Source organism: Asterias rubens, chromosome 5 (assembly GCF_902459465.1).
Source record: "Asterias rubens chromosome 5, eAstRub1.3, whole genome shotgun sequence".
NCBI lineage: Eukaryota > Metazoa > Echinodermata > Asteroidea > Forcipulatida > Asteriidae > Asterias > Asterias rubens.
In genome coordinates, this window is record NC_047066.1 from 11586816 (window position 1) to 11608783 (window position 21968).

General features: G+C 39.0%; 1 protein-coding gene across 2 annotated transcripts; it reads left to right on the forward strand.

Annotated features, from left to right (window-relative positions):
• The first annotated feature begins 3773 nt into the window (after positions 1 to 3773).
• On the forward strand, positions 3774 to 21894 carry LOC117290805 (glutathione hydrolase 1 proenzyme-like). 2 transcript variants are annotated; one of them, XM_033772368.1, is made up of 13 exons: positions 3774 to 4078; positions 10145 to 10213; positions 11787 to 11855; positions 12333 to 12545; positions 13016 to 13236; positions 14666 to 14861; positions 15315 to 15472; positions 17369 to 17539; positions 18270 to 18406; positions 18653 to 18840; positions 19538 to 19778; positions 20742 to 20867; positions 21220 to 21894. In XM_033772368.1, the coding sequence occupies exons 1-13, from the start codon at positions 4065 to 4067 to the stop codon at positions 21373 to 21375; spliced, it is 1959 nt and encodes a 652-aa protein (XP_033628259.1). In that variant the 5' UTR covers positions 3774 to 4064; the 3' UTR covers positions 21376 to 21894. The 2 variants fall into 2 exon arrangements, with proteins under 2 accessions (XP_033628259.1, XP_033628258.1); XM_033772367.1 differs by lacking the exon at positions 3774 to 4078 and adding an exon at positions 8597 to 8757.
• Positions 21895 to 21968: the final 74 nt, after the last annotated feature.

A 21968-nucleotide genomic window follows, 5' to 3' on the forward strand; every position in this document is an offset into this window, starting at 1 on the left:
TGTTTCCATTCTTTTGAAAACTTGAAGCAACATTGAGATAAAGGCAACACAGCATTACGTTGATTCATGTTGTATAGACTCGAAAATATCCATTGCGCAAGCGCTAACTGTGAAGGTGCATGCTGGTCTAATTTAGCGATCATATACTTGATCGCAAAACAGACCAGCATGCACCTCATTCCACAGCTAAAACGTGCATACCGAGTATTTGCGATATAAAGCTTTCGATAGTACAAAGCATTTTTTTAACCATTCTACTTTGAATTAATGTGATTTATGGACAAATTTATCAGTTTTTATCACCAAGTTGAATCTGAGCCCGTTTCTCAGATTGTGTATTCCATTTACGGATTAATTATCCTGCCTGATCATAAACCGCTCAGGATTTTCGACGATATCTAAAAAAAAAAAAAAGTTACAACTTGTTGCAATGAAAAGTTCATATTAGGTTAACTTCATTGTTTATAGTACATTAAAGGCAGTGGACACTATTGATAATTGTCAAAGACTAGCCTTTACAGTCGGTGTATCACAACATGTGCATACAATAACTAACCTGTGAAAATTTGAGCTCAATCGGTCATCAAATTTGCGAGATAATAATAAAAGAAGAAAACACCCTTGTCACACGAAGTTGTGTGCGTTTAGATTCGTGGAAATTACTTCTTTCTCGAAAACTATGGCACTTCAGAGGGAGCCGTTTCTCACAACGTTTTAAACCATCAACCTCTCCCCATTACTCGTCACCAAGAAAGGTTTTATGCTAATAATTTTTTTGAGTAATTACCAATAGTGTCTATAATAAAACAATATTGACCTGTTATAGAAACCAAAGGTATACGTTTTCTTCAGACCTTTACAGGCTTGTTACTACACAAATTGTGACGGGTCACATGAAGTGTGGATCTTGTCTTTGACAAATTAGGATGTCCGCCGTGTACTTTAAAGTTCAATGTCATGTTTTTATCATTTGCAGTTGTGTTAGAGGAACCATGACGTCATCAGCCACTACATGCCTTATCTGCGGCTTTAGCCACTCACGGTCATGATGACACTAAATTCACAACCTTCAATGATGAGACATTGTCCTGGAGACAATAGCCGCCAAGTTCATGGTTTCTAACCGCATAAAGACTGTTCGACAGAGGATCAGCAGCTGATGTATTGAACAGGTCACCGAGTATCTGACCTCAACATTGACCTTAAGGTTAGTCATTTTAATAATTTTTGATTGATGCATTTATTTCAAGAATAGGCTACCCGTTGTCAATTAAAATCAGCTTCTTTCTCAAACTTTCCCCAGGTTTGCTGAAAATAGTATTGCTTAATATTAACCCCCTTTTACAAATGAAACGGGTGACACGTTTGGACGTGTTCAACAAACCAAAACCTTCACATGAGGCCCTTTAAAGCAAAAAAAAAAAAATTGCCGCTTTTCGCCCACCTAAGTAAAGCTTGATTTCCGGGATCTGAAATGAAAAAAGGAGAGTAAATAGAAAAAGAAAATTGCATTTTCACGAAACGTTTAACCTGCTTTTCTACTATTCTAATAGCAGAAAAGCAAATGGCCACTGTTCGTCTGACAGCATAAGCAGATAAACTAAAACCTGCTTTTGTGGTAGCAGAAAAGTAGAAAAGTAGAAAATGCATGTCCACAAAACGGTCAATTTGCTTTATAATGTAGTAGAACAATTCGTACAAAAAGCCCATAAAATCTGCTTTTCTGCTAGTCTGATATCAGAAAAGTAGATGGCCACTTTCGTCCTCCCTACACTGTTGCAATGATTCTTTGAAAAAGATTTGGTATAGCTTGGCAACTACGTACAAACAACGTGGGTATTTCGTTGCGAGTTTTAATCAATTTGAAATTTGCTTTTGATTTCCTGAAAAATAACTAATGATCCTAGTTGGGAGGAATAATTACTACACTGTGTTGTTTGCTGTTGATGGCACAACTGAGAATGTAATCTGCCTTAATAAAATACAAGAGGGCGCTAGATAACTTTCGCGTGTTCCGAAACCCATCCATTGTAAGGCATGTTTTGTGGGTGCTGTACACGCCGAGAAAATCATTTGCAAGCCTTATAATTTATTTTCTGTTAATCGAAGATTTGAAGGTCATTACTGGGATTGTTGCAATGAATGGTGCGACAATGCGCTTTTAATGTTGTTGACCTGGGACACTTAGAGCCCACCAGTCCTCGAAATTGCCACATTTTGCAGACAACCTGGTGGCCAGTGGTCTTGTAGTAGGTAGGGAACTTTGTCCCCCAGTGGTTCTGTGAGAACTTCTCCTGTCCCACATTGGAAACAAACATGCACTGAAAGAACGATTCAAAAGAGGGCGCTATATACGTTTACACTTCCAGGTCGCAGTATGAATCTCCCGCGCACCGGCCGGCGTTGTGATTATTGTTAATGTTAGACATTGGAGAAGGGACACACTGGTGAAATTAAACAGTCTGTCTGATTAGTTTGGAAGCCTTCAACCTTTAAAGACAGTGGGCACTATTGGTAATTGTCAAAGACTAGTCTTCACAGTTGGTGTATTTCATCATAATGCCTAAAATAACAGACCTGTGAAAATCTGGGTTCAATCGGTCGTCGAAGTTGCGAGATAATAATGAAAGAAAAAGGTTGTGTGCTTTCTGATGCTTGATTTCGAGACCTCAAATTCTAAACTTGAGGTGTCGAAATCAAATTAGTGGAAAGTTACTTCTTTCTCGTATAAAACTACATTACTTCAGTGGGAGCTGTTTCTCATAATGTTTTATACTTTCAACCTCTCCCCATTACTCGTATTCAAGAAAGGTTTTATGATGATAACTATTTTGAGTAATTACCAATAGTGTCCATTGCCTTTAATAACTGACGTGGAGCAAGAGAATACACAAGTTTACAATGCAAGGGAAGTGGTTTTAGATCAAGGGATCTCCTATGATTTTATACCCAGTCAGGCATTTAGGTGATCAAACACATTGGTCGTCAATCAATTCGTCACCGACAGCACAAACTAATACACGTAGATACCAGTAAATCGAACAAAACAGCGTTTACAGTTGAATGATTTTTGAAAAATCAAACTTAGGTGTCAGTTCGTGAAAACAGAAGTTACCAGAGTTCGGTGCAAAGTTGACTAGCCTCATCATCGTTCATAAACAAGTAAAGCTCCTAATGCCTTTAATCTTCATTAAATTGTAGACCTCGATTAGCATTATCTAAATGCAACAACAAGAAAACTTGCGAAAAAAACTGTGTGTCATTTCGTGGTTTCAGTGGCAAATACGTAAATAGATGTATACAATTGCTTGCGAACGTGGTCATTCAAAAATAAATTCATCTTCTTTCTAAACCATGGAGTTTAAACAAAAACATGTTTATTTATTAAAAAATGTCTTCTCAGCATACCGCCGAATTGGGACATACTTAAAAATCTTTAAAAATATTACAATACTATTTATACCAATCTTCTTTATACCAATTGTTTATTTGTTATAAAGTTGTGCACTGCACCTCATCACACCCCTCTGGATGGGCACGGATGCCCACTTTGCACATTGCCTCTGTGATCCTCCGTACCTGGCTGGCATCGGCCTTCTACCAGTAGATTGAATGTTGTTTCTGTTGATGTTAGTCGATCACCTGTTCGATCCTTACACTCTTGATGTATTCACATTCATCGCCGTTCTCGGTGCTCATTTACAGTTGATCAACCCACAATAATAGGCTATTTTGCATACAGCCTAGAACCTTAACAAAAGAGTACTCCCTGCGCGTTCAGCTGGGCTTGGGTTGGTTCTTTGTTAAAATTGTTTACCCTCCCAGGTCACTGCATCGTGTCATTTAAAACTACAGTTTAAAGTCCACCGCTATACCACACACTGGTTGTCTCGCTTAAGTAAGGCCTGTATGCCCTTGATGTCGTGTGGTGTGGCACTGCCTGCAAAAATAAATTCTGGTATTAATTTTGTGTCATTCCGACGCCACATTACACGGGTTCAACATTGGATCACTACGACGTATCCAGTTCATCAGCAGCTGTTTGGACGAGTTACCGGTTCAACATGGACAATGATGGGTAAGTAACCTCACAAGATCGTCCGTTACCGAAATAGAGAGTTGTCTCAATTAGTATCTAGGCCTAACAGCCTTTGTAACAACAGATCGGCTGAACATTATCAAGAACGTTTGTCGGATCCATGATGTTGTACCAAATGAGTTCACATGGAATGGTGCCATATAGTGAGGGTGCAGTTGTTAAAGTTATATTGGAGTTATTTTGTATAATTATAATGTGCCACTTTAATTGTTGGCTCACATAAGTTAATGTGGATAGGGAAAAGTGTTGTCTCCTGGTTCAGCTTGAGTAGTATGATATACATTTGGCTCTTCCACAACATGTATAATTGTTTATTTATGTTCAAAGGTTGTTTTAAATAGCGTTTTCGGCATTTGTCGTCAGTTGTCGGCTTTGAGTGCGACCGATTCATCGACCTGCACTGAAATCGGATGTTCAATATCATGTATTCTGTTGGAATGCAGCTTCTTTTTGCGTTGTGCCGCACGATTGTCCTTGCGTAAAGTTAATTTGACACTGTGAAGTGTGAACTAACAATGGCTAGTTGAACCCGATGGAGGAATCCTCCATTTCAACCATGGAGCGATGAACCATGGGGGGGGGGGGGGGTTGAACCTGTTCGAACTGAGCATATCAAAATTAACTGCATGGAAGTGATCTCCGTTAGTGAAACATTATTAATACAATAATTGTGAGAAATTAGTCCCCCAGTGAAAAAGCTTGGTGTAGAAGTACAGTATATGCAACATTTTCCGTTAATCCATGGTGGCGTTGGTAGTTCTGTGTGTCAATTGGAGACTCCGTCTTTTATTGCTATATATTCATCGAAGTTGCAAGAAAATAATAACAGAAAAACGCCGAAGCCAACACAAATGTGTGTGCTTTCAGACGGAACAAACTACGCTACTTCACAGGGAGCTGTTTTTTCACAACAGCTCTCAGTTGCTCATTACAAAGTAAGTTTTTTATGCTAATTATATATTTTGAGTAATTACCACACGTGGTCTGTCCGGTACCTTATTACTAGGTCAGGTTGACTGGGAAACTGGTTTTGCTGCGAAACATTCGCTGCTAAAAAAAAACATGTTACTTCAACATTTAATTCGCATTCGCAGGAAGAATGAACCAGGCTTTACTTAAATTCGTTATAGTTTCTGGGTCAATTTGATACGGTCTCCTGCACATGCCATGGACATCTGTGCACATACTGAACCAGAAATGGGACCCGCCCATATATAATCCGAAATCCTAGTCAAATCTGAGCTGTGAGTCAATGCTTTGTGAATAACATAAGTATAGTACATGTACATGGATCCATAAGTTTTAGAGTGCTTCGTGAATAACATAAGTATTATACTATAATAATCATAAGTTCAATCAAACACAAATTAACACATACTATTCATGATGCTGTTATTTTCTTTTTCAAATTCTTTCGAATTATAATTGAATAATAATCAGTAGTCCAACGGGCGGACCTCCATTTAATCAGTGAACATCAACAAGGATTTGGTCCAGTGTTGATTTAGATGATAATAATAATCGTCCATGCCGTTATATTATAACATAGATGTTGCAAGCTTAAACACTTACCAAACATAAGGACCTATATAATAACCAAACAAAGTAATGGCCCAACTTGTTGTCCCCGGTACGTTGAGACGTGGGGTTAACCCAAAGGCTGATAAAGTGACAATTAATGGTTGGATATGACCGATTGGTTGTCTATCAAACAACCAACTGTTTGTAAAAGTGGATAACCTTCAATAAACACTAACACGCTTTATATAACACCGGGTTTTATTTGTGCATCAAAGATGAAGATCAGAGCATTCAAACTTTAATAACACCCGATTTCAAAACAAGTATGGGCGTAGGGCAGTGCGTAATTTCGCATATGGAAACATATATTACGTGGTTAAGTATATATAAGTTTGTGGTTTACTTATTATATCAAATTTTGGTTATGAATACATTGATGTTGTGGAATTAATGTTTACATGAGCCATGTCAGATTGGTATAGTTCACGACGTAAAAGAACCCAGAACACTTTTATGGAAGAGTTGGGGGTAAACTCCGATGTTTCTTGTTCACATCAAGCACCCTTGTTTACAGGTTTCCTCAGCGTGCGAGCTACCAGTGATTAAGTTCACTTCATGATGATGAATCCTTAGTTCCATTACCAGAATTATATACATTTTGTTTTTCCTGCAGTACACCTTTAACCTGTGTGCAATTTTCCCAGACTGAACAAATTATGATCTGGTTTCCACCAATGTTATCATAAGCCGTTTGCGTCAATCATTACAATTCCCATCCACTGCAGCTCCCTGGGAGTGTTTACCGCAACCATACCCGGAGTAACACCGCCGGGGTCCGCGCCGAACTCACGGCCGAGTAAATCCGTTCAGTCTACCTCCATGATTCATGAGGTAACCTTTTGCCCGAATCTTGAACTCAAAAAATGATCCGGTTCTGCTTATTTCACGTCCATTGGCTTAACATTGATCTATTGGAATGTTCACCTAGTCAGTTTCTTACGTCATGTATATCAGATAAAAAGACTATCCCCCTTTAATAATAATAATATTAATAACCTTACTTATAAAGCGCTTTTTACAAAAGCGATACAAAGCGCTAAGGTTGTCCCCTACTTGCCTTTTCCCAGGTTCTATCGTGTAAACTTGGGTGTGATCCCTTGTATATCGGTGAAAGTTGTATGGATTCTGACTGGAAGCCCGGAACAATAATGAAAAGGGATGGGGAAGGGTGGAGAAACAACCAACAAATAGGGCTGCAATGTATATAGCTCCATTGTAGAGCGCCGGCACGACATCCAAACGCATTGGTTCAAATCCTACTCTAGTCTATTTGTCACCAAATCGGCATATTTTATTTGTAAAATTTTGAATACGGTCTACGTTGCCAGTATATGCCATACTCATGTATAAGACAATTTATGTCAGTATGTTTTTGCTTTTTCTCAACAAGTAGACACTGTACTTAGCTGAACCTTTCACATTCTTATTTTATTTTTAAAAACCATCATGAAACCCTGTTCACACGAAAGCAATTCAGCAAAGGTCCCATGCTTAACTTAAGCATGGTTTCGAATTTTTTTTTTTTGCACAATTGGTGAAATGACAACTGTCCATAAAGGACGGCAGAACTTGGTCAGTCCATTCACAAGAAGTGCACTTTGTACACCTTCACAAAAATCAACCATCTAAACGCACACAACTTCGTGTGACAAGGGTGTTTTTTCTTTCATTATTATCTCGCAACTCCGACGACCAATTGAGCTCAAATTTTCACAGGTTTGTTATTTCATGCATATGTTGAGATACACCAAGTGAGAAGACTGGTCTTTGACAATTACCAATAGTGTCCACTGTCTTTAAAATTATAACCACTGGCTAGCTACACACACACACACAGGGAAGCGGTGGCGACGATTAACTCTCAGTACACCGTTGTCTCAGTGAAATCTCTACTCTGGAGATTCTGTTCCTCATTCGGGAAGTTAACATGGGCTGAATTTTTAAGAGGATATGGTTTAAAAGAGGGCGCTATCAGAAGAAGTTTATACACGGCTCGCAGTATCTGCTACACCAGCGGCTTCGTGCTCCTAAACAAATAATAGTGCTCGCTGTCTATACGGGGCGATAATGCTGTATTTGGCCTAATATTAGCGACATCATTGTTGTATATACCTTTTTGTATCCCATTCCGCCCCAATTAAGAACCAATTGCGACCTGTCAATCTAAATGTGTGCGACGCCGCCCCGACCAGGGAGCTGGGACTGTCTGGTGCTAGAAAGTAGAACAGAAAGTGACAGATCTGTCTGCATTTGGGCCATCCCAACATAACCCATTAACCAGTTGGGACCGATCCCAAGTCATAAGCCTGTGTGTGGAAGTTGTGATTCAAATACAGTCTTGTAGTCACGCTTTGTTCTAAACTTCGCACCGACCCCATCCATCACACCTCTCATACCCAATTCCCACCCCACATTCGCACTCGAAGCTTTACGCTCTTCCCGGCCCTAGTCCCGACAGGCGAGCAAAGTTATAGCATTATACCTGTACAAACAATCCATTTTCTCCTACACCCATTCACCAATACACCTGTTTCACCCTCACAGCTTATACCCCCACCCCACCCACACCCTGCTCGAACCCATGCTTCATACTTGTACCATGTTTCACAGCAACCCCGTATTCAACTGAACCGAGGTTGACCTTCACTCATTCATACACGTGGGCGTATAGTTGATGCATGATGTCGTATCATTTCCATTGCTCTATTAACCAAACCACGAGTTCTCATGACGTATCAATGGGAGCTATTGACTGATGACGTCAGAAATATTCGACCTTCATAATTTGCATATTAAATTCCCACCTTCCTCTACACACATCTCTACCTCCATGCATACACTCTGTACGGTGTAAACGGGTATTATATGTGAGTTAGGGAATAATATTACGGGTGTGCGTGGGAATAAATGCAACCATCCAAACACACACATCACGGCCATTTTGAACCAGTGAGTTTGTTTACTAATATTCGAGAAAAGATTAAGACGTCCTCTGGTGTTTGGGAAAAAGTTTGAGTAAAAATCATGAGTAACGGTTACGTGTTGTGTAATGGTTCAGGACGAACACCCCATATAAGGTATGAAGTTATAAATTGCTGTTATTTGTAGTATGTTGTTTGATAATATTTTGAATGCTTTGCATGGTCAGTGACGGTATTTCTTAGAATCACGGAAACGTGTATACATGACGTGGACCGTGTGACCTTACTCTATGGTGTGATGAACTGTCTCTTATTTAGATCCCCGTTTATGGTCGTGTCGTATACTATAAACCACGAGGAAACACTATTTCACCATGTTACAAACCGATAGACACCGTCGTGTTTATCTTTCAGTTTGGAAAGACAGTAATTTTCAAGTTGGACTATTTTACACTTTAGCATGTTTAGTTTGTAACGAACCGATAGTTCAAGTGTAAGTTGAGTGTAGATTTGTGACAAATAATCTACACTTTCAGCAATAGAATGACGTTACAGAAATAGTTGAATACAAACAAAATTCTGAATTGTCTCGAATCTTGAATTGTCCCTTCTAGAATATTAGTAAATCCTACCTCCATGAGTAGGCCTGATTTTCTGACTGAACTGTACCATCTAGAATTGGCAGAGATTTTCTTTAAAAATAGAACGTACATGTATACGAGATTTTCTGAATTGTGACATGTAGAATATTATGAGAGATTTTCACATAGAGAGCAATTATTACAAAGGTTACTTTGGATATTATGTTGCTCGATAAGACCATCTATGGGTTTGCAGCGTTCTCCCGTTCATTATACTGCACGGAGCCGACCAATCGTAGTGACTTGTCTTCCTCATTGCAATTGTGTGTCATCATTTGCCAGCAAGTTCTCAATGTCACCATTATTTTACCATCCGCTGTCCAATTTAATTAAGACTTGCTTGGAATAGTAACTTCAAGTCGGATTCAAAGTCTGGAAAATAAATGTTGCCAACTGCCTACCAAAATACCAGTTAATTAACTGTCAACAAAAATATCACTCTATCAAGCCAAGGTTTCATAAAGCCCTAAGATTCATCAACTAAGATGAGTTCTCAGTGTTGCCATTGTGATTTATGGCGACCTCATCCTTTGCTTAGCAATTTTTGAAACGACCCCTTGCCCTATAATCTCACAAATTTTCTAAACACTTCAATTATGTTTTTTTTTTTCATTTAAGATGTTCTATTTATTTTCTTTTTTGAACTAATTATTATTGTGACAGACCATTTCTGGCTTTTAACAATGTATTTTCTATTGAAATAATATTTTAACTCCTCTTAATGTTTTTATAACGCTGTAGATTATGTCGCAGTTCAGCGGTATACTGCTTTGACTTTTTGCAAACAAATAAGCCAATAAGGCTACGGAGAGCAACAGATAAAACTGAATAAACATTTGCGTTAAGCTTTCTCACTTCCTTTATCTTTACAATACGACAATTTTTGTGATTTTATTCAACAGATATGAAGATCCGTCAGGAATGGAAAAACCAAGCAAGCAGGGGCAACCACATGGCTTCGATGACGTAGAGTAAGTATAGTCTGCTCATTAAGTAGTATTTGATGAAGCGTTGCACGATGTGGAATTTTTATATATATACATTTCCTTTGTTGATGAACAAACCGCCTTGGTTGGAATGGACGGCAGAATGTAAAACACTCAATCGTTTTAACAGATGTTTTAACCAAATTCACGATTTCTGCAAACTCGCAATTAAATACAACACCTCCCATAATTATTTGTTTTGTTTTCAACACATTCAACAATTTTTTTGAATGTTTTTGTATCATTGTTACAAACAGGAATCTGTGTTTGGATTGCATTTATCGCTTCCCATATTTTCCAACCTGGGTTGGCAAAAACTTGGGCTGTGACGTTGCAAAAGAAAGGTCCACTAACTAGAAACTAGTCGTAAACTTGCTAGAACATGTACAAGTAATAAATCTCTTTTGTTGGGAGTGCTGGCTCTGAAATAAAAAGCATTCTCCTGAAGTGGAGCAGAGTATACTGTTCGAAACGTTCAGACCTCACCGGCTCTTTTCAGATACAACGTTCTTTACCCAAGAGACTTAATTCATTGTTATACCTGCAAGTTTTCTATTTATTTATGGTTAATTCTTAGCTATACTCACCTTATTCGAAGAACTGCTCTTGGGTTGAACCGTCTTTCGCTGAAATGACTTTGTAAGGAATTTTTCTCTTTACACATTTTGATAGATGATGTTGTTTCAAGACGAAGAACATACACACTGTTTGTTTGGCAGGGGCCAGGACGCTGCACAAAAATACATGTACCATGACAAAAAAAATTGTAAGAGGAACGATAGACTTAAGCAGCACGATAAACTTAAGCAGCCAAGATAGGATGATCTCAAATATATAGATGTTACAGTTTTCTAACAGTTGGGGTCCATAGGAAACATTAAAAAAATATATTGAGTCTCTTGTAACAAGGGTATTACGTAATCATTATCATTCATAAGTAGTTTTTGACTCTCGGCTAAAAAAGCCGCGCGGCTGGGTGCATTTTTGACTCGAGTTATTAACTACTACAAATGTAAATGCAAATTTTTAGAGTAAAATGGTTTGTAACTGGTATCTACGATGTCTATTTGGTAATAGTTGAAATATTGAGGACATCCCTTATTGGCTCTTTAAGCAAATTAAAAGCCATTTTAAATTTAATATCTTAACTTTCTGGTCAAATGTGCCAAAAAGCGGAACTAGCATTTTTTTTTTTAGTATCCTTGTAGATTTGCTTTCGAAGTTTTTGTTATTTCCACAATCATTGGTTGAGATAGAGGGATCCCTGGAGCAGGGGGGGGGGGGGGGCTGCAAGGCACCTCCTTTTAAATGGTAAAATACGCCTCTTGCTAAAAAGCTTTATAAAGCACAATCTTGGATTAATAGGGGTAAAGCAATTTTCTTGTGAAGGTACTGAGATAATTGTCTTCAGTTTGTTTACTGATGTATTCGGCTGTGAGTGACTGACATTAAAATGAATAGGGATGGCAAATAATTTATTAATTGATTTTTAAAAATATTTTCCAATTTTGTGATCAAACGAAACATTGTTACTTACTCTTTGTTTTTATTTTCTCAGCTTAAGTGTATCAGCCAGCGTTAAGAAGGGAAAACACCATTCGGATCCCCCCAAATACAACGACGATGTGTAAGTAAATCATATCTAAACTGAGTATAGCACTACTAATGTGCATTTTTGTTATCCCAATTTTTTTGCGAGGTTATTACAAAAGTGTGACCCTATAACCTTCAAAGGATGACATGAATTGCTCTTCCGAAAACAATCCATGCTACATGTTGTTGATTTTTGGTTTAACATTGGTTACATCTTTCGTATGTAATGATAATTCGGTTTGCTTTAATGTGTTAGCTTTTGGAGTGATCAGTTACATTCTACATAATAAGTCATTAAGAGTCTTGATTTGGCGAGAAGATGAGGCGTTGTACTTCATACACAAGCTGCGCTTTGGGCACGCTTGTGTTCTTTGCTGTGCCCCTACGTCATAAAACTATTGTATCACTTTCTTGCATTGTATTTATATTGAATAATTTCGAAATAGATGTTTGTGTGTTTGATTTGAGTCTCATTTTTATGACACTGTCCCTATCTCAACCTCGTCCACAGGGAGGCTTCTAAGAAGACAGCAGGCGACAAAGAGAAACGAAAGGGCGTCCCCTCGTGTTGGTTCGTCGCCTTGGTGTTATTACTCGGTGTTGGCATCATTGCGGCCTTACTGGTTGGGTTATACCTAGGCCATCCCGATCCCGCCTTAGATCCTTATCAATTTTTCGGAGGAGCCGTCTCGTCCGATCACAAACTCTGCTCAGAAGTCGGCAGGTGAGCTTAGACAAGAGAAGAAATATCTACTTTGTATATGTGTATATGTTTGAAACTTTGCATGGGGTAAAAAATTATAACAAACTATAAATATTGTAAACAAAAATAAATCTTTGTTAAGGGAGTGTTGGCTTTGGAAGGAGCTTGTTTGGTATCGACGTTACTAACAGTAACTCTGATCGTCTTCAGGGGAAAAAGAAGACGAGCATGCAAACTATACTGTTCGAAATGTCGAAACCAAACATACTCCTTTCAAAAGTTGTCCGTATAAAATGAAAAGTGTCCATGAATATTTTGTAGATTTGACTCGTACGTTTAGGTCATCCATAACGATTTTGTTGATAACAGTGTAGTATCTCAATCAGTTAACAAACCACTCTGTAATTCTTTGGTAAATTCTCCTTAAATTAAAAAAAAATAATGATCAAGATTTTTTACAATAATAATGTGGTGGTTTTTTTTCCACACAGAGATATCATGATAAATGGCGGCAATGGGATTGACGCTGCCATAGCGACCGTGTTCTGCGTGGGCGTGGTCAACCTACAGGTTGGAGGTATTGGTGGAGGGGGTTTCCTGACTTTTTACCTCAAGGCCAATGATACTGTTTTCACCATCGACTCCCAGGTTGCTGCTCCCGCCTATGCTGAGCCTAACATGTTCGACAACACAGAAGCAGAAGCTTCTAAAGGTAAAGTCAGGAAAAATAAATTTGGAATGAGTTTTTTTTTCTTTTTTTTTTTCTTTTTTTTTTTTGTATGCAAGTCGCCTGACACACAAGGCCTGAAGGCCACTTCAAGATGCTACAATTATATTTTCCAGAGGCCACCTACACCTAGGTCTGAAACAGGGTTACCCCTCTCACAGTCCATTCGAATGTAGGCTTGGGTATCATCAGTCCGAAGCCTGGCCGGTAGAGCAGAAAGCACTACCTCCCCAATTGTATGTAGCAAGTGTCACGACCGGGATCCGAACCCACACCCTGCTGATCAAACACCAGTGCTTGAATCCGGTGCTCTTAACCGCTCGGCCATGACACTGCCAAATGGCTGTGAAATGTATTTAAACTTAGTTTGTTATTCTGCCTGTGCTACACCTGATGTTATGTGTTATTGGAGTACAGTAGAACCTTCTAAATGCCTCACAGCCTTATACATAATTACAAATAAAAAATTTATGAAAATTTATATAGCTCACAAATCCAACAAAGTGCGCATGGCGCTGAATATACCAAAAACATACATATTGTAGGCCTACATATAACCAAAATTAAAGCCTAAGCTGAATATCTATACAATACAAATGCAATATCTTTATAAGAAAACATCCAAGTGAAAAAAAAACAATTACAACCATTTACTCAAATACTTGTTTGAAAAGATGTGTTTTAAGGTTTGTTTTAAGTTGGGTAACATGTAGATCACAACCTGATGTTTCTTCATACAAATATAATCTTAAACTCTGGAGATGCCCGTTTCCCGAAAAATGGATTAGTCTTGCTTTATTATAATTGGGTTTTTTTAATGTTAAAGTCAATGTTTGTTTATGTTAAAGGCAGCAGTGGCCGCTATTGGTAATTGTCAAAGATTAGCCTTCACAGTTGGTGTATCTCAACATATGCATAAAATAGCAAACCTGTCAACATTTTAGCTCAATCGGTCATCGAACTTGCGAGATAATAATGAAAGAAAAAACACCCTTGTCACACGAAGTTGTGTGCGTATAGATGGTTGATTTCGAGACCTCAAGTTCTAAACCTGAGGTCTTGAAATCAAATTCGTGGAAAATTACTTCTTTCTCGAAAAAGTGTCGACTGCCTTTAAAGTGCACACTATTCATAATTACTCAAAATAATTATTAGCTTAAAACCTCACTTGGTAACGAGTAATGGGGAGAGGTTGATAGTATCACACATTGTGAGAAACGGCTCCCCGAGTGACGTAGTTTTTGAAAAAGAAGTAATTTTCCACGGGTTTGATTTCGAGGCCTCATAATAAGATGTTGTGGTCTAGAAATCAAGCATCTGTAAGCACACAACTTCGTTTGATAAGGGTGTTTTTCTTTCATTGATCTCACAACTTCGACGACCGATTGAGCTCAAAATTTACCCCTCTTTACAGGTGGCAGGGCAATCGCAATACCCGGGGAAGTAGCCGGTCTCTATAACGCATCCAAACTGTATGGGGGCGACATATCGTGGGCCGCTCTTCTGGAACCTTCCATTCGTTTAGCAAAGGGAGGTTTTGCAATAACCGAATCGCTAGCCAATGCAATGAAAGCCAACAAAGACGATATTCTTGAAGATGTGTATATGAGGTAAAATCAAATAATAATAATAATAATAATAATAATAATAATAATAATGAACATTTGGAACATTTTTGTAGACCTGAATTTTTTTTTTACATAATTGCAGTTTAATTTACCAAAAAAGATAAAAATCTTACTTTGGAAGTTTTTGCTAATAGAATGGTGCCAGTACTGTTTTTCAAAAATGTGACATAATTTTGAAAATTACTTGATTTGACTTCAGATGACCAGAAATGGTTGAAGTAATGTGTATAGATTTGCTCAAGGATGGTCATGGTCGATGGAAAACTTTCATTGTGCATACATTACATTGATATGGCAAAATATCAACCAGGTTATTCATGTTGAAAGTGTTATAATACCAACCAAAACGAACTATTCTGAAGAAATACTTCCAGTTCTTCTTAAGATGACCTGCAATGAATTGACTTATTTGCATTATTCATTACAAACTTCCAGAAACATCCTAGCCCCTGAGGGTGACCTGAAGTCACGTGGAGACACCATTACTCTGCCTCATCTGGCTGATACTCTTAAGAGAATCGCTAAGGATGGAGCTGAAGGCTTCTATGAGGGAAGTCTAGCCGAGGACATCGTGGCAGACGTGGCAGAGGCAGGTAAGGTTATCTCAATGTAGAGTGTAGACTTGATTCAAGTCCCGTTCTCGTGTGAGGGGTTCCTAAGCGCCAGCTACACCGTATAGCAGAGCGCGCTCGCCATCAAAATGTTTTCCCGAGAACAGGTTGGTTGCGAATGCAGAGCATCACAAAACAATAGTTTTTCTGGCGTTTACACGTGATTGGGACTTGAGTCAAGTTTAGGTTAAAGGGATGCTGCAATGAATTCAACCCTCGACGTCACGTCGGGAATTCAAACATATCGGCGGCAAAAAGAGTCTGGTCTCTAACTACACGCGCCTAGGTACCAGACCACACAGTGCACGTTTATGCAAATGAAGGCTCCCTTTAATCTCGTGAAAACCATTTTTAAAATACTTGCGCATTTAATACAAAATATAAAAACATATTTCAGGTTTTAAAAGTCATGTTTAACCAATTAAATGAATACAAAAAAAAACACCGCAGCCACCTTTTAAGTGTGAACTTCTTACACTTAATTGAGTTTTAATGGCGCTGGACCGCTTGGTAATTATACTCAAAATAATTGTCATCAAAACGTAATTGGTAACGAGCACCAAAGGAGAGCTGTTGAAAGTGAGAAAATGCTTTGAGAAACCGATCCCTCTGACGTAACGTATTTTTTGAGAAAGGGGTATTTTCTCACTCGAGTAAAACATACTTTAGGCCTGAGCCTTTTATTAGACTTCTTACAGCACACAAATTTGTGCAACAATGATGTCTTGTTTTTGTATTTGTTTATGCAACTTCGATGATCAATAAATTAGTCAATATTATTTTGAGATACACCAAGTGAAATTACTCGTCTTTGACAATTAACAAAGGTGTCCATTGCTTTTAAAATTTTTATACGGGAATTCTAAAACGCTCCACAAGAAGTTATATACAGCAGTGCCCTATTCTTTCTCAAGATCTGTTGAAAGACATTATAGGCGCCATTGCTCGCTAGGAGTTTGAGCAAATTTGGATGAATAAATAAAACTTGACGAGTATATTGAAGGGCCTTTTCCCAAAATCCGGCTTGTGCTCCCGATCCGGCTTGTGCTCCCGATCCGGCTTGTGCTCCCGATCCGGCTTGTGCTCCCGATCCGGCTTGTGCTCCCGATCCGGCTTGTGCTCCCGATCCGGCTTGTGCTCCCGATCCGGCTTGTGCTCCCGATCCGGCTTGTGCTCCCGATCCGGCTTGTGCTCCCGATCCGGCTTGTGCCTCCGATCCGGCTTGTGCTCCCGATCCGGCTTGTGCTCCCGATCCGGCTTGTGCTCCCGATCCGGCTTGTGCTCCCGATCCGGCTTGTGCTCCCGATCCGGCTTGTGCTCCCGATCCGGCTTGTGCTCCCGATCCGGCTTGTGCTCCCGATCCGGCTTGTGCTCCCGATCCGGCTTGTGCTCCCGATCCGGCTTGTGCTCCCGATCCGGCTTGTGCTCCCGATCCGGCTTGTGCTCCCGATCCGGCTTGTGCTCCCGATCCGGCTTGTGCTCCCGATCCAGCTTGTGCTCCCGATCCGGCTTGTGCTCCCGATCCGGCTTGTGCTCCCGATCCAGCCTGGGCCCTATCAAATGTTTGCACAGTGTCCAACTTGCACAGTGTTTAAAATTAAACTGTGAGACTGGACGACGGCCTTAAAACTGACATAATGGTGATGATGACGAACAGCACCTGAAAATTCAAACCCTGTACGAATCAAGCTGTCTTTTTTTCTTCAAAATTGATTCAAATTTACCAACTCAGTCAGTTCCCATGTCAATTTCAGTGACTTTAGAGCTGCGTTGTCTCTTCCAATCCAAACCACTTCAATTTTCTTTTATTATGTTTATACTTTATTTTGTCTTATTTCAACTTAATAACCAAATCCCATTTTGAAATATTGGTTGCAGGTGGAAACATTACCTTAGAAGATTTGAAGCATTACAGTTCTCTGGTTAAGAAGCCTGTATCTGTAGAACTTGGCGGTGGACAACTCTATGCAGCTGGGGGCATAAAGACCTACGCACCACCTCCGCCATCTAGCGGAATTGTTACAACTTATATTCTTAATATTTTAGAAGGTAAGTGTCAAGGATGAATAGGTTTTATTTCGCAGGTCTCTGCAATCAATAAATTCAAGGTTTCTTAAAAAGTATTATGGCAAAGGCTGAATTGAGTCATATACATGTACAGCGATTAATTCAAAACGCGGAAAAACAATTCTTTATTTCCCATAAAATATTGCATTTCAGACAGAAATATTTAAAGAGATGTTTTCTACTATCATCATCAATATACCTTGTAAGTTTTTCGTAAATCTGTGATCTCAGACGAGTTTTTTTTCTTCTAACCAATTCTGTAATGTTCCTTTAATTTAATAGATGTTAAATTTGTATCAGGGATAAAGGATATTAGTTTTTTTTTTTTTTTTTTTTTTTTTTTTTTACCCATATACACCTATGTGTGTAGCACTGTATACTAAGTACTTCCCCGAGTCCTGTGAACAAAACCCACAGACATTTAATACTCGGGTGGGATTCGAACCCACGACCTTTGCAATTCCAGAGCAGTGTCATACCAAGTTGGTATGACACTGCTCTGGAATTGCAAAGGTCGTGTATGACACTGCAAAGGTCGTGGGTTAGAATCCCACCCGAGTAAAATGCCTGTGGGTTTTTTTCACAGGACTCGGGAAAGTACTGAGTATACAGTGCTACACACATCGGTGTATATGGGAAAGAAGAAAACAAAAACGAATGTTCCTTTAATTCTTTAACTTTGTTTATTCGCGCCTTTTATCTGTTTCCGTAGGCTACGACTTCTCCCTGTGGAGTGTGGAGCCTGATAAGGTTGTAGAGACCTACCATTATATGCTGGAGGCTTTCAAGTTTGCCTTCGCTAATCGGTGCAGGTTGGGGGACCCTGCATTTGAAGAATCCGTAGGGGAGGTATGCTTTTGATGCTCTAGTTTATTTGTTGGTTTGTTTGGGCTTGTTTGTTGGGGGTGGGGTGCGGTTTTTTGTAAGTTTGTTGGGTTGTTTGTTTATTGGCTGGGGTGTTTGTTTGTTTGTTTGGTTGTTTCTTTATATATATTTTTCCTCAAGGGAACTCGGCAAACTCCCACTTCGGCAAGCTAGCAACAGTCAATCTCTTTTATCACACTTATTTCTATGGTTTTGTTTTTATTATCATAGGCTGTCAAAGAGATGTTGTCATCATCAACTAGTGAAATACGTGCAGAGATCAAAGACACCGCTCAAGATTTTAGTCACTATGGCAGTGTGTACGCCACTCAGACCGATACCCCTGGAGGCGCCACTCATGTGTCTGTAGTAGACAGGGATGGAAATGCTGTTTCCTACACAACCTCAATCAGCCTCGAGTAAGTCGTTCCTCGTCCCGTGTTTTCACATGTATTTCATTTTATGAAGACATTTTTAATCTATACTTATTGGGGAAAGCACGTCGCCATTTAAATGATTTGGGTACTCTTTATTCAAAACAAAACACAATGGCTAAAGATTTTTTAAACTGACACGGTTTGAAGACAGTGATGGTAGCACCTCGGTATTGTTTGCCGAAGTGCTGTGGTTTTTGAGAAATAAATTTTGTCTTTTGGAGAAGACAATTGTTTTAGCACGTAAAACGTGTTTACGCGACTCTCTGGAAAAACATAATATTGCTCTGAGATTTTCAATTTTTTTAACACACTAATCAACTAATTAACACACATTGGTGTATATGGTATAAAAAAGAATTAAATTCTTAATCACCTATACAAACTTAAATGTATTTTTTTTTTCAAATTGTTGCGGTACCCACTGCTAAAATATAGGATTCGATCTGCCTCTAACTACCGGACAGTTTCGGTGATCTAGTTGGTAAGGCACTGCTCTAGAATTGCAAGGGTCGTGGGTTCGAATCCCACCCGAGTAACATGCCTGTGATGTTTTTTCCCCAGGACTCGGAAAGTACTGAGTACACAGTGCTAACGCACAAGTTGAGGTTGTTACTTTGCCATAATCATGAAAATTATTCGTCTTATAATTTGTCATGATATTTATTTTTAAATTGTTTAGTTTTGGCGCCAAAAGGCGGGGCAACCGCACTGGTATCCAATTCAACGCAGGGATGGGTGATTTTACGTTACCGAGCAGTCCAGAAGTAGACAACCTTAAACCATCGCCAAAAAACTATATCATGGCAGGGAAGCGCCCTCTCTCGTCCATGTCTCCGATGATTTTTGTAGAGGCATCGGGCGAGGTGAAGGCCGTGGTTGGTGCATCAGGAGGATCCGAAATGATTACATCAACTGCCATGGTAAGCGAATAATTGAGAGTCCTTTCCGGTCTATGGGAACCAATAATTTGTACTATGTGGTTTGTGTTTGATAATGATAGGTACAAATAATGAGTGTCAGAGGTACTTTTTCTGGGAATGCTGTAGTGTTTATTCAAAATAATATTTTGTTAATTCGCGATAATTTTGTTTGCTGAACGATTTGAAGAGTTAAAGATGTGTTCATCTGCTCACTTTCCCAATGTGAACTCCATCCAAATTAAACATTGACAAATGTTTGGGAATCAATGTACGATTAAGTGGGTATAGGGATACACACATCTGTTGGGATTTAACATAAGGTTTAAACATTGACATAATATTATCTCCTCGGCATATTAAATCACTAGTGCATGAGATATTAGGAAGGTTTCGCATACGAGCGGATACGGTTAGTGCGACGGATACGTCATCATTTGACGTCATACGCTACTCGCTATCCGCTATACGTACAGACGACACCTCATTGAACCCAAGTCTCGACACTCATGGGGTGACAGGTCTTTTTCTTCAGCCGCGCCACGCATCTGGAACTCTCTACCACTTAATCTTCGATCTTGTGTTTGTACCGCAAAATTCAAGTCTCTTCTCAAAACTTATCTTATGTCACAGGTTTTCAATGACTAATTTTGTTGTGTCTGTTTTTCTTTGTGTTTTGTTTTTGTTTTTGTTTTTGGTTTTACTGCGCCTTGAACACCCAGCAGGGTGGATATGTGCGCATTACAAGTCTTATTATTATTATTATTATTATTACTGATATCGTGCTTGCTACACGTACGTACGTTACGGATAGCTATCCGTATGCGTATGCGTATCCGTTCGAGTGCGAAACCTCCCTGTTGCCAATTCTTGACTAGCAGGGTTTATTACAACGTCCCACTTCAACTCTTGTGCATTTGTGATATAGGTATTGTAAGCACTTTGTAATTTGCCTTCCTCTTATAGATGGCGATACAATCTATATGGTTTGAGGAGAATGTCATTGCAGCGATGAAGCGGTCCCGAATTCACACGGAGTTGACCACAGACAATGGAAAAGTGATGTTTAAATATGAGCAAGATCTGCCAGAGGTAAGTTTGAGCTTTAAGAGATAACAACCATTTTTGTGCTCACTGTTTGTCGATATATTGAGCATTGTTGGTTACCAAATACTTAGGTTAGCTTCTCTTTATCATGTATGCATCTCTGCCTTGTTACTAAAAGGTTGTGTCACGTATTGGCGCCATTCTACTTACTCCTTCTACTAGTCACTTTTGTTTTATTATCTGTGATTCATAGTTATTAATACTATAAACGGTATTATGTTTTCTCGTAACAAGTACTCTCTTATTATTGAAACAAAATATTTATGTTTACAACGAGTACAATTGACCTAACTTTCTAACATTTTGCTTTGCTACTTTTCACACTTCACCTTCACAGAATATAAAGACTGGCTTAACATCAAAGGGACACATAGGTGACGCCTCTGCTCCTCCTCTGACGTCATCTGTTAACATGATTATGCAGACGAAGAAAAATAGGTTTTACACCAACTCAGATACAAGGGTAACAGGTTCAGGATACGCAGTACTCTAAGAAAAAAAACTTCGTGGTTTAATACATTGTATAACTTTCAACATTGATTTATATAATGTTCTTTTGGAAGTGTACATTTCTCAGAAGTGAGGACCCAGCCCCCTTTCCTCTAATAACTGTAGGAAAGAGCCTTCTCTGGTTTTGACAACCGCGGGGCCAAGCTAGCCAGGGCCGAAGCTGTGGATTCAAAAAGAAGGTCGTCTGTATTTGCAAACGGAATCAGGGCAAACATATTGAGCCGCTTAAATTTAAGAATTTTGTGCGTTCTTTTATATATGCCGATCACTTGATTTTTGAAAATGTAAATCTTTCCATGTCTAACTTTTCTGTAAAAAAATCTGATTAAATGAAGGGTTCCCAAAGAACATTGTCTAAATAATATTATAGTGTCACATAGTAAATGGTAAACCTTTCTAAATGGTTCCATTTCTCTTTCAGACAGGTTTAATTTTAAAGGCAGTGGACACTATTGGTAATTACTCAAAATAATTATCAGCACAAAACCTTTATTGGTGGCGTGTAAATGGGGAGAGGTTTATGGTATAACACATTCTGAGAAACGGCTCCCTCTGAAGTGCCATAGTTTTCGAGAA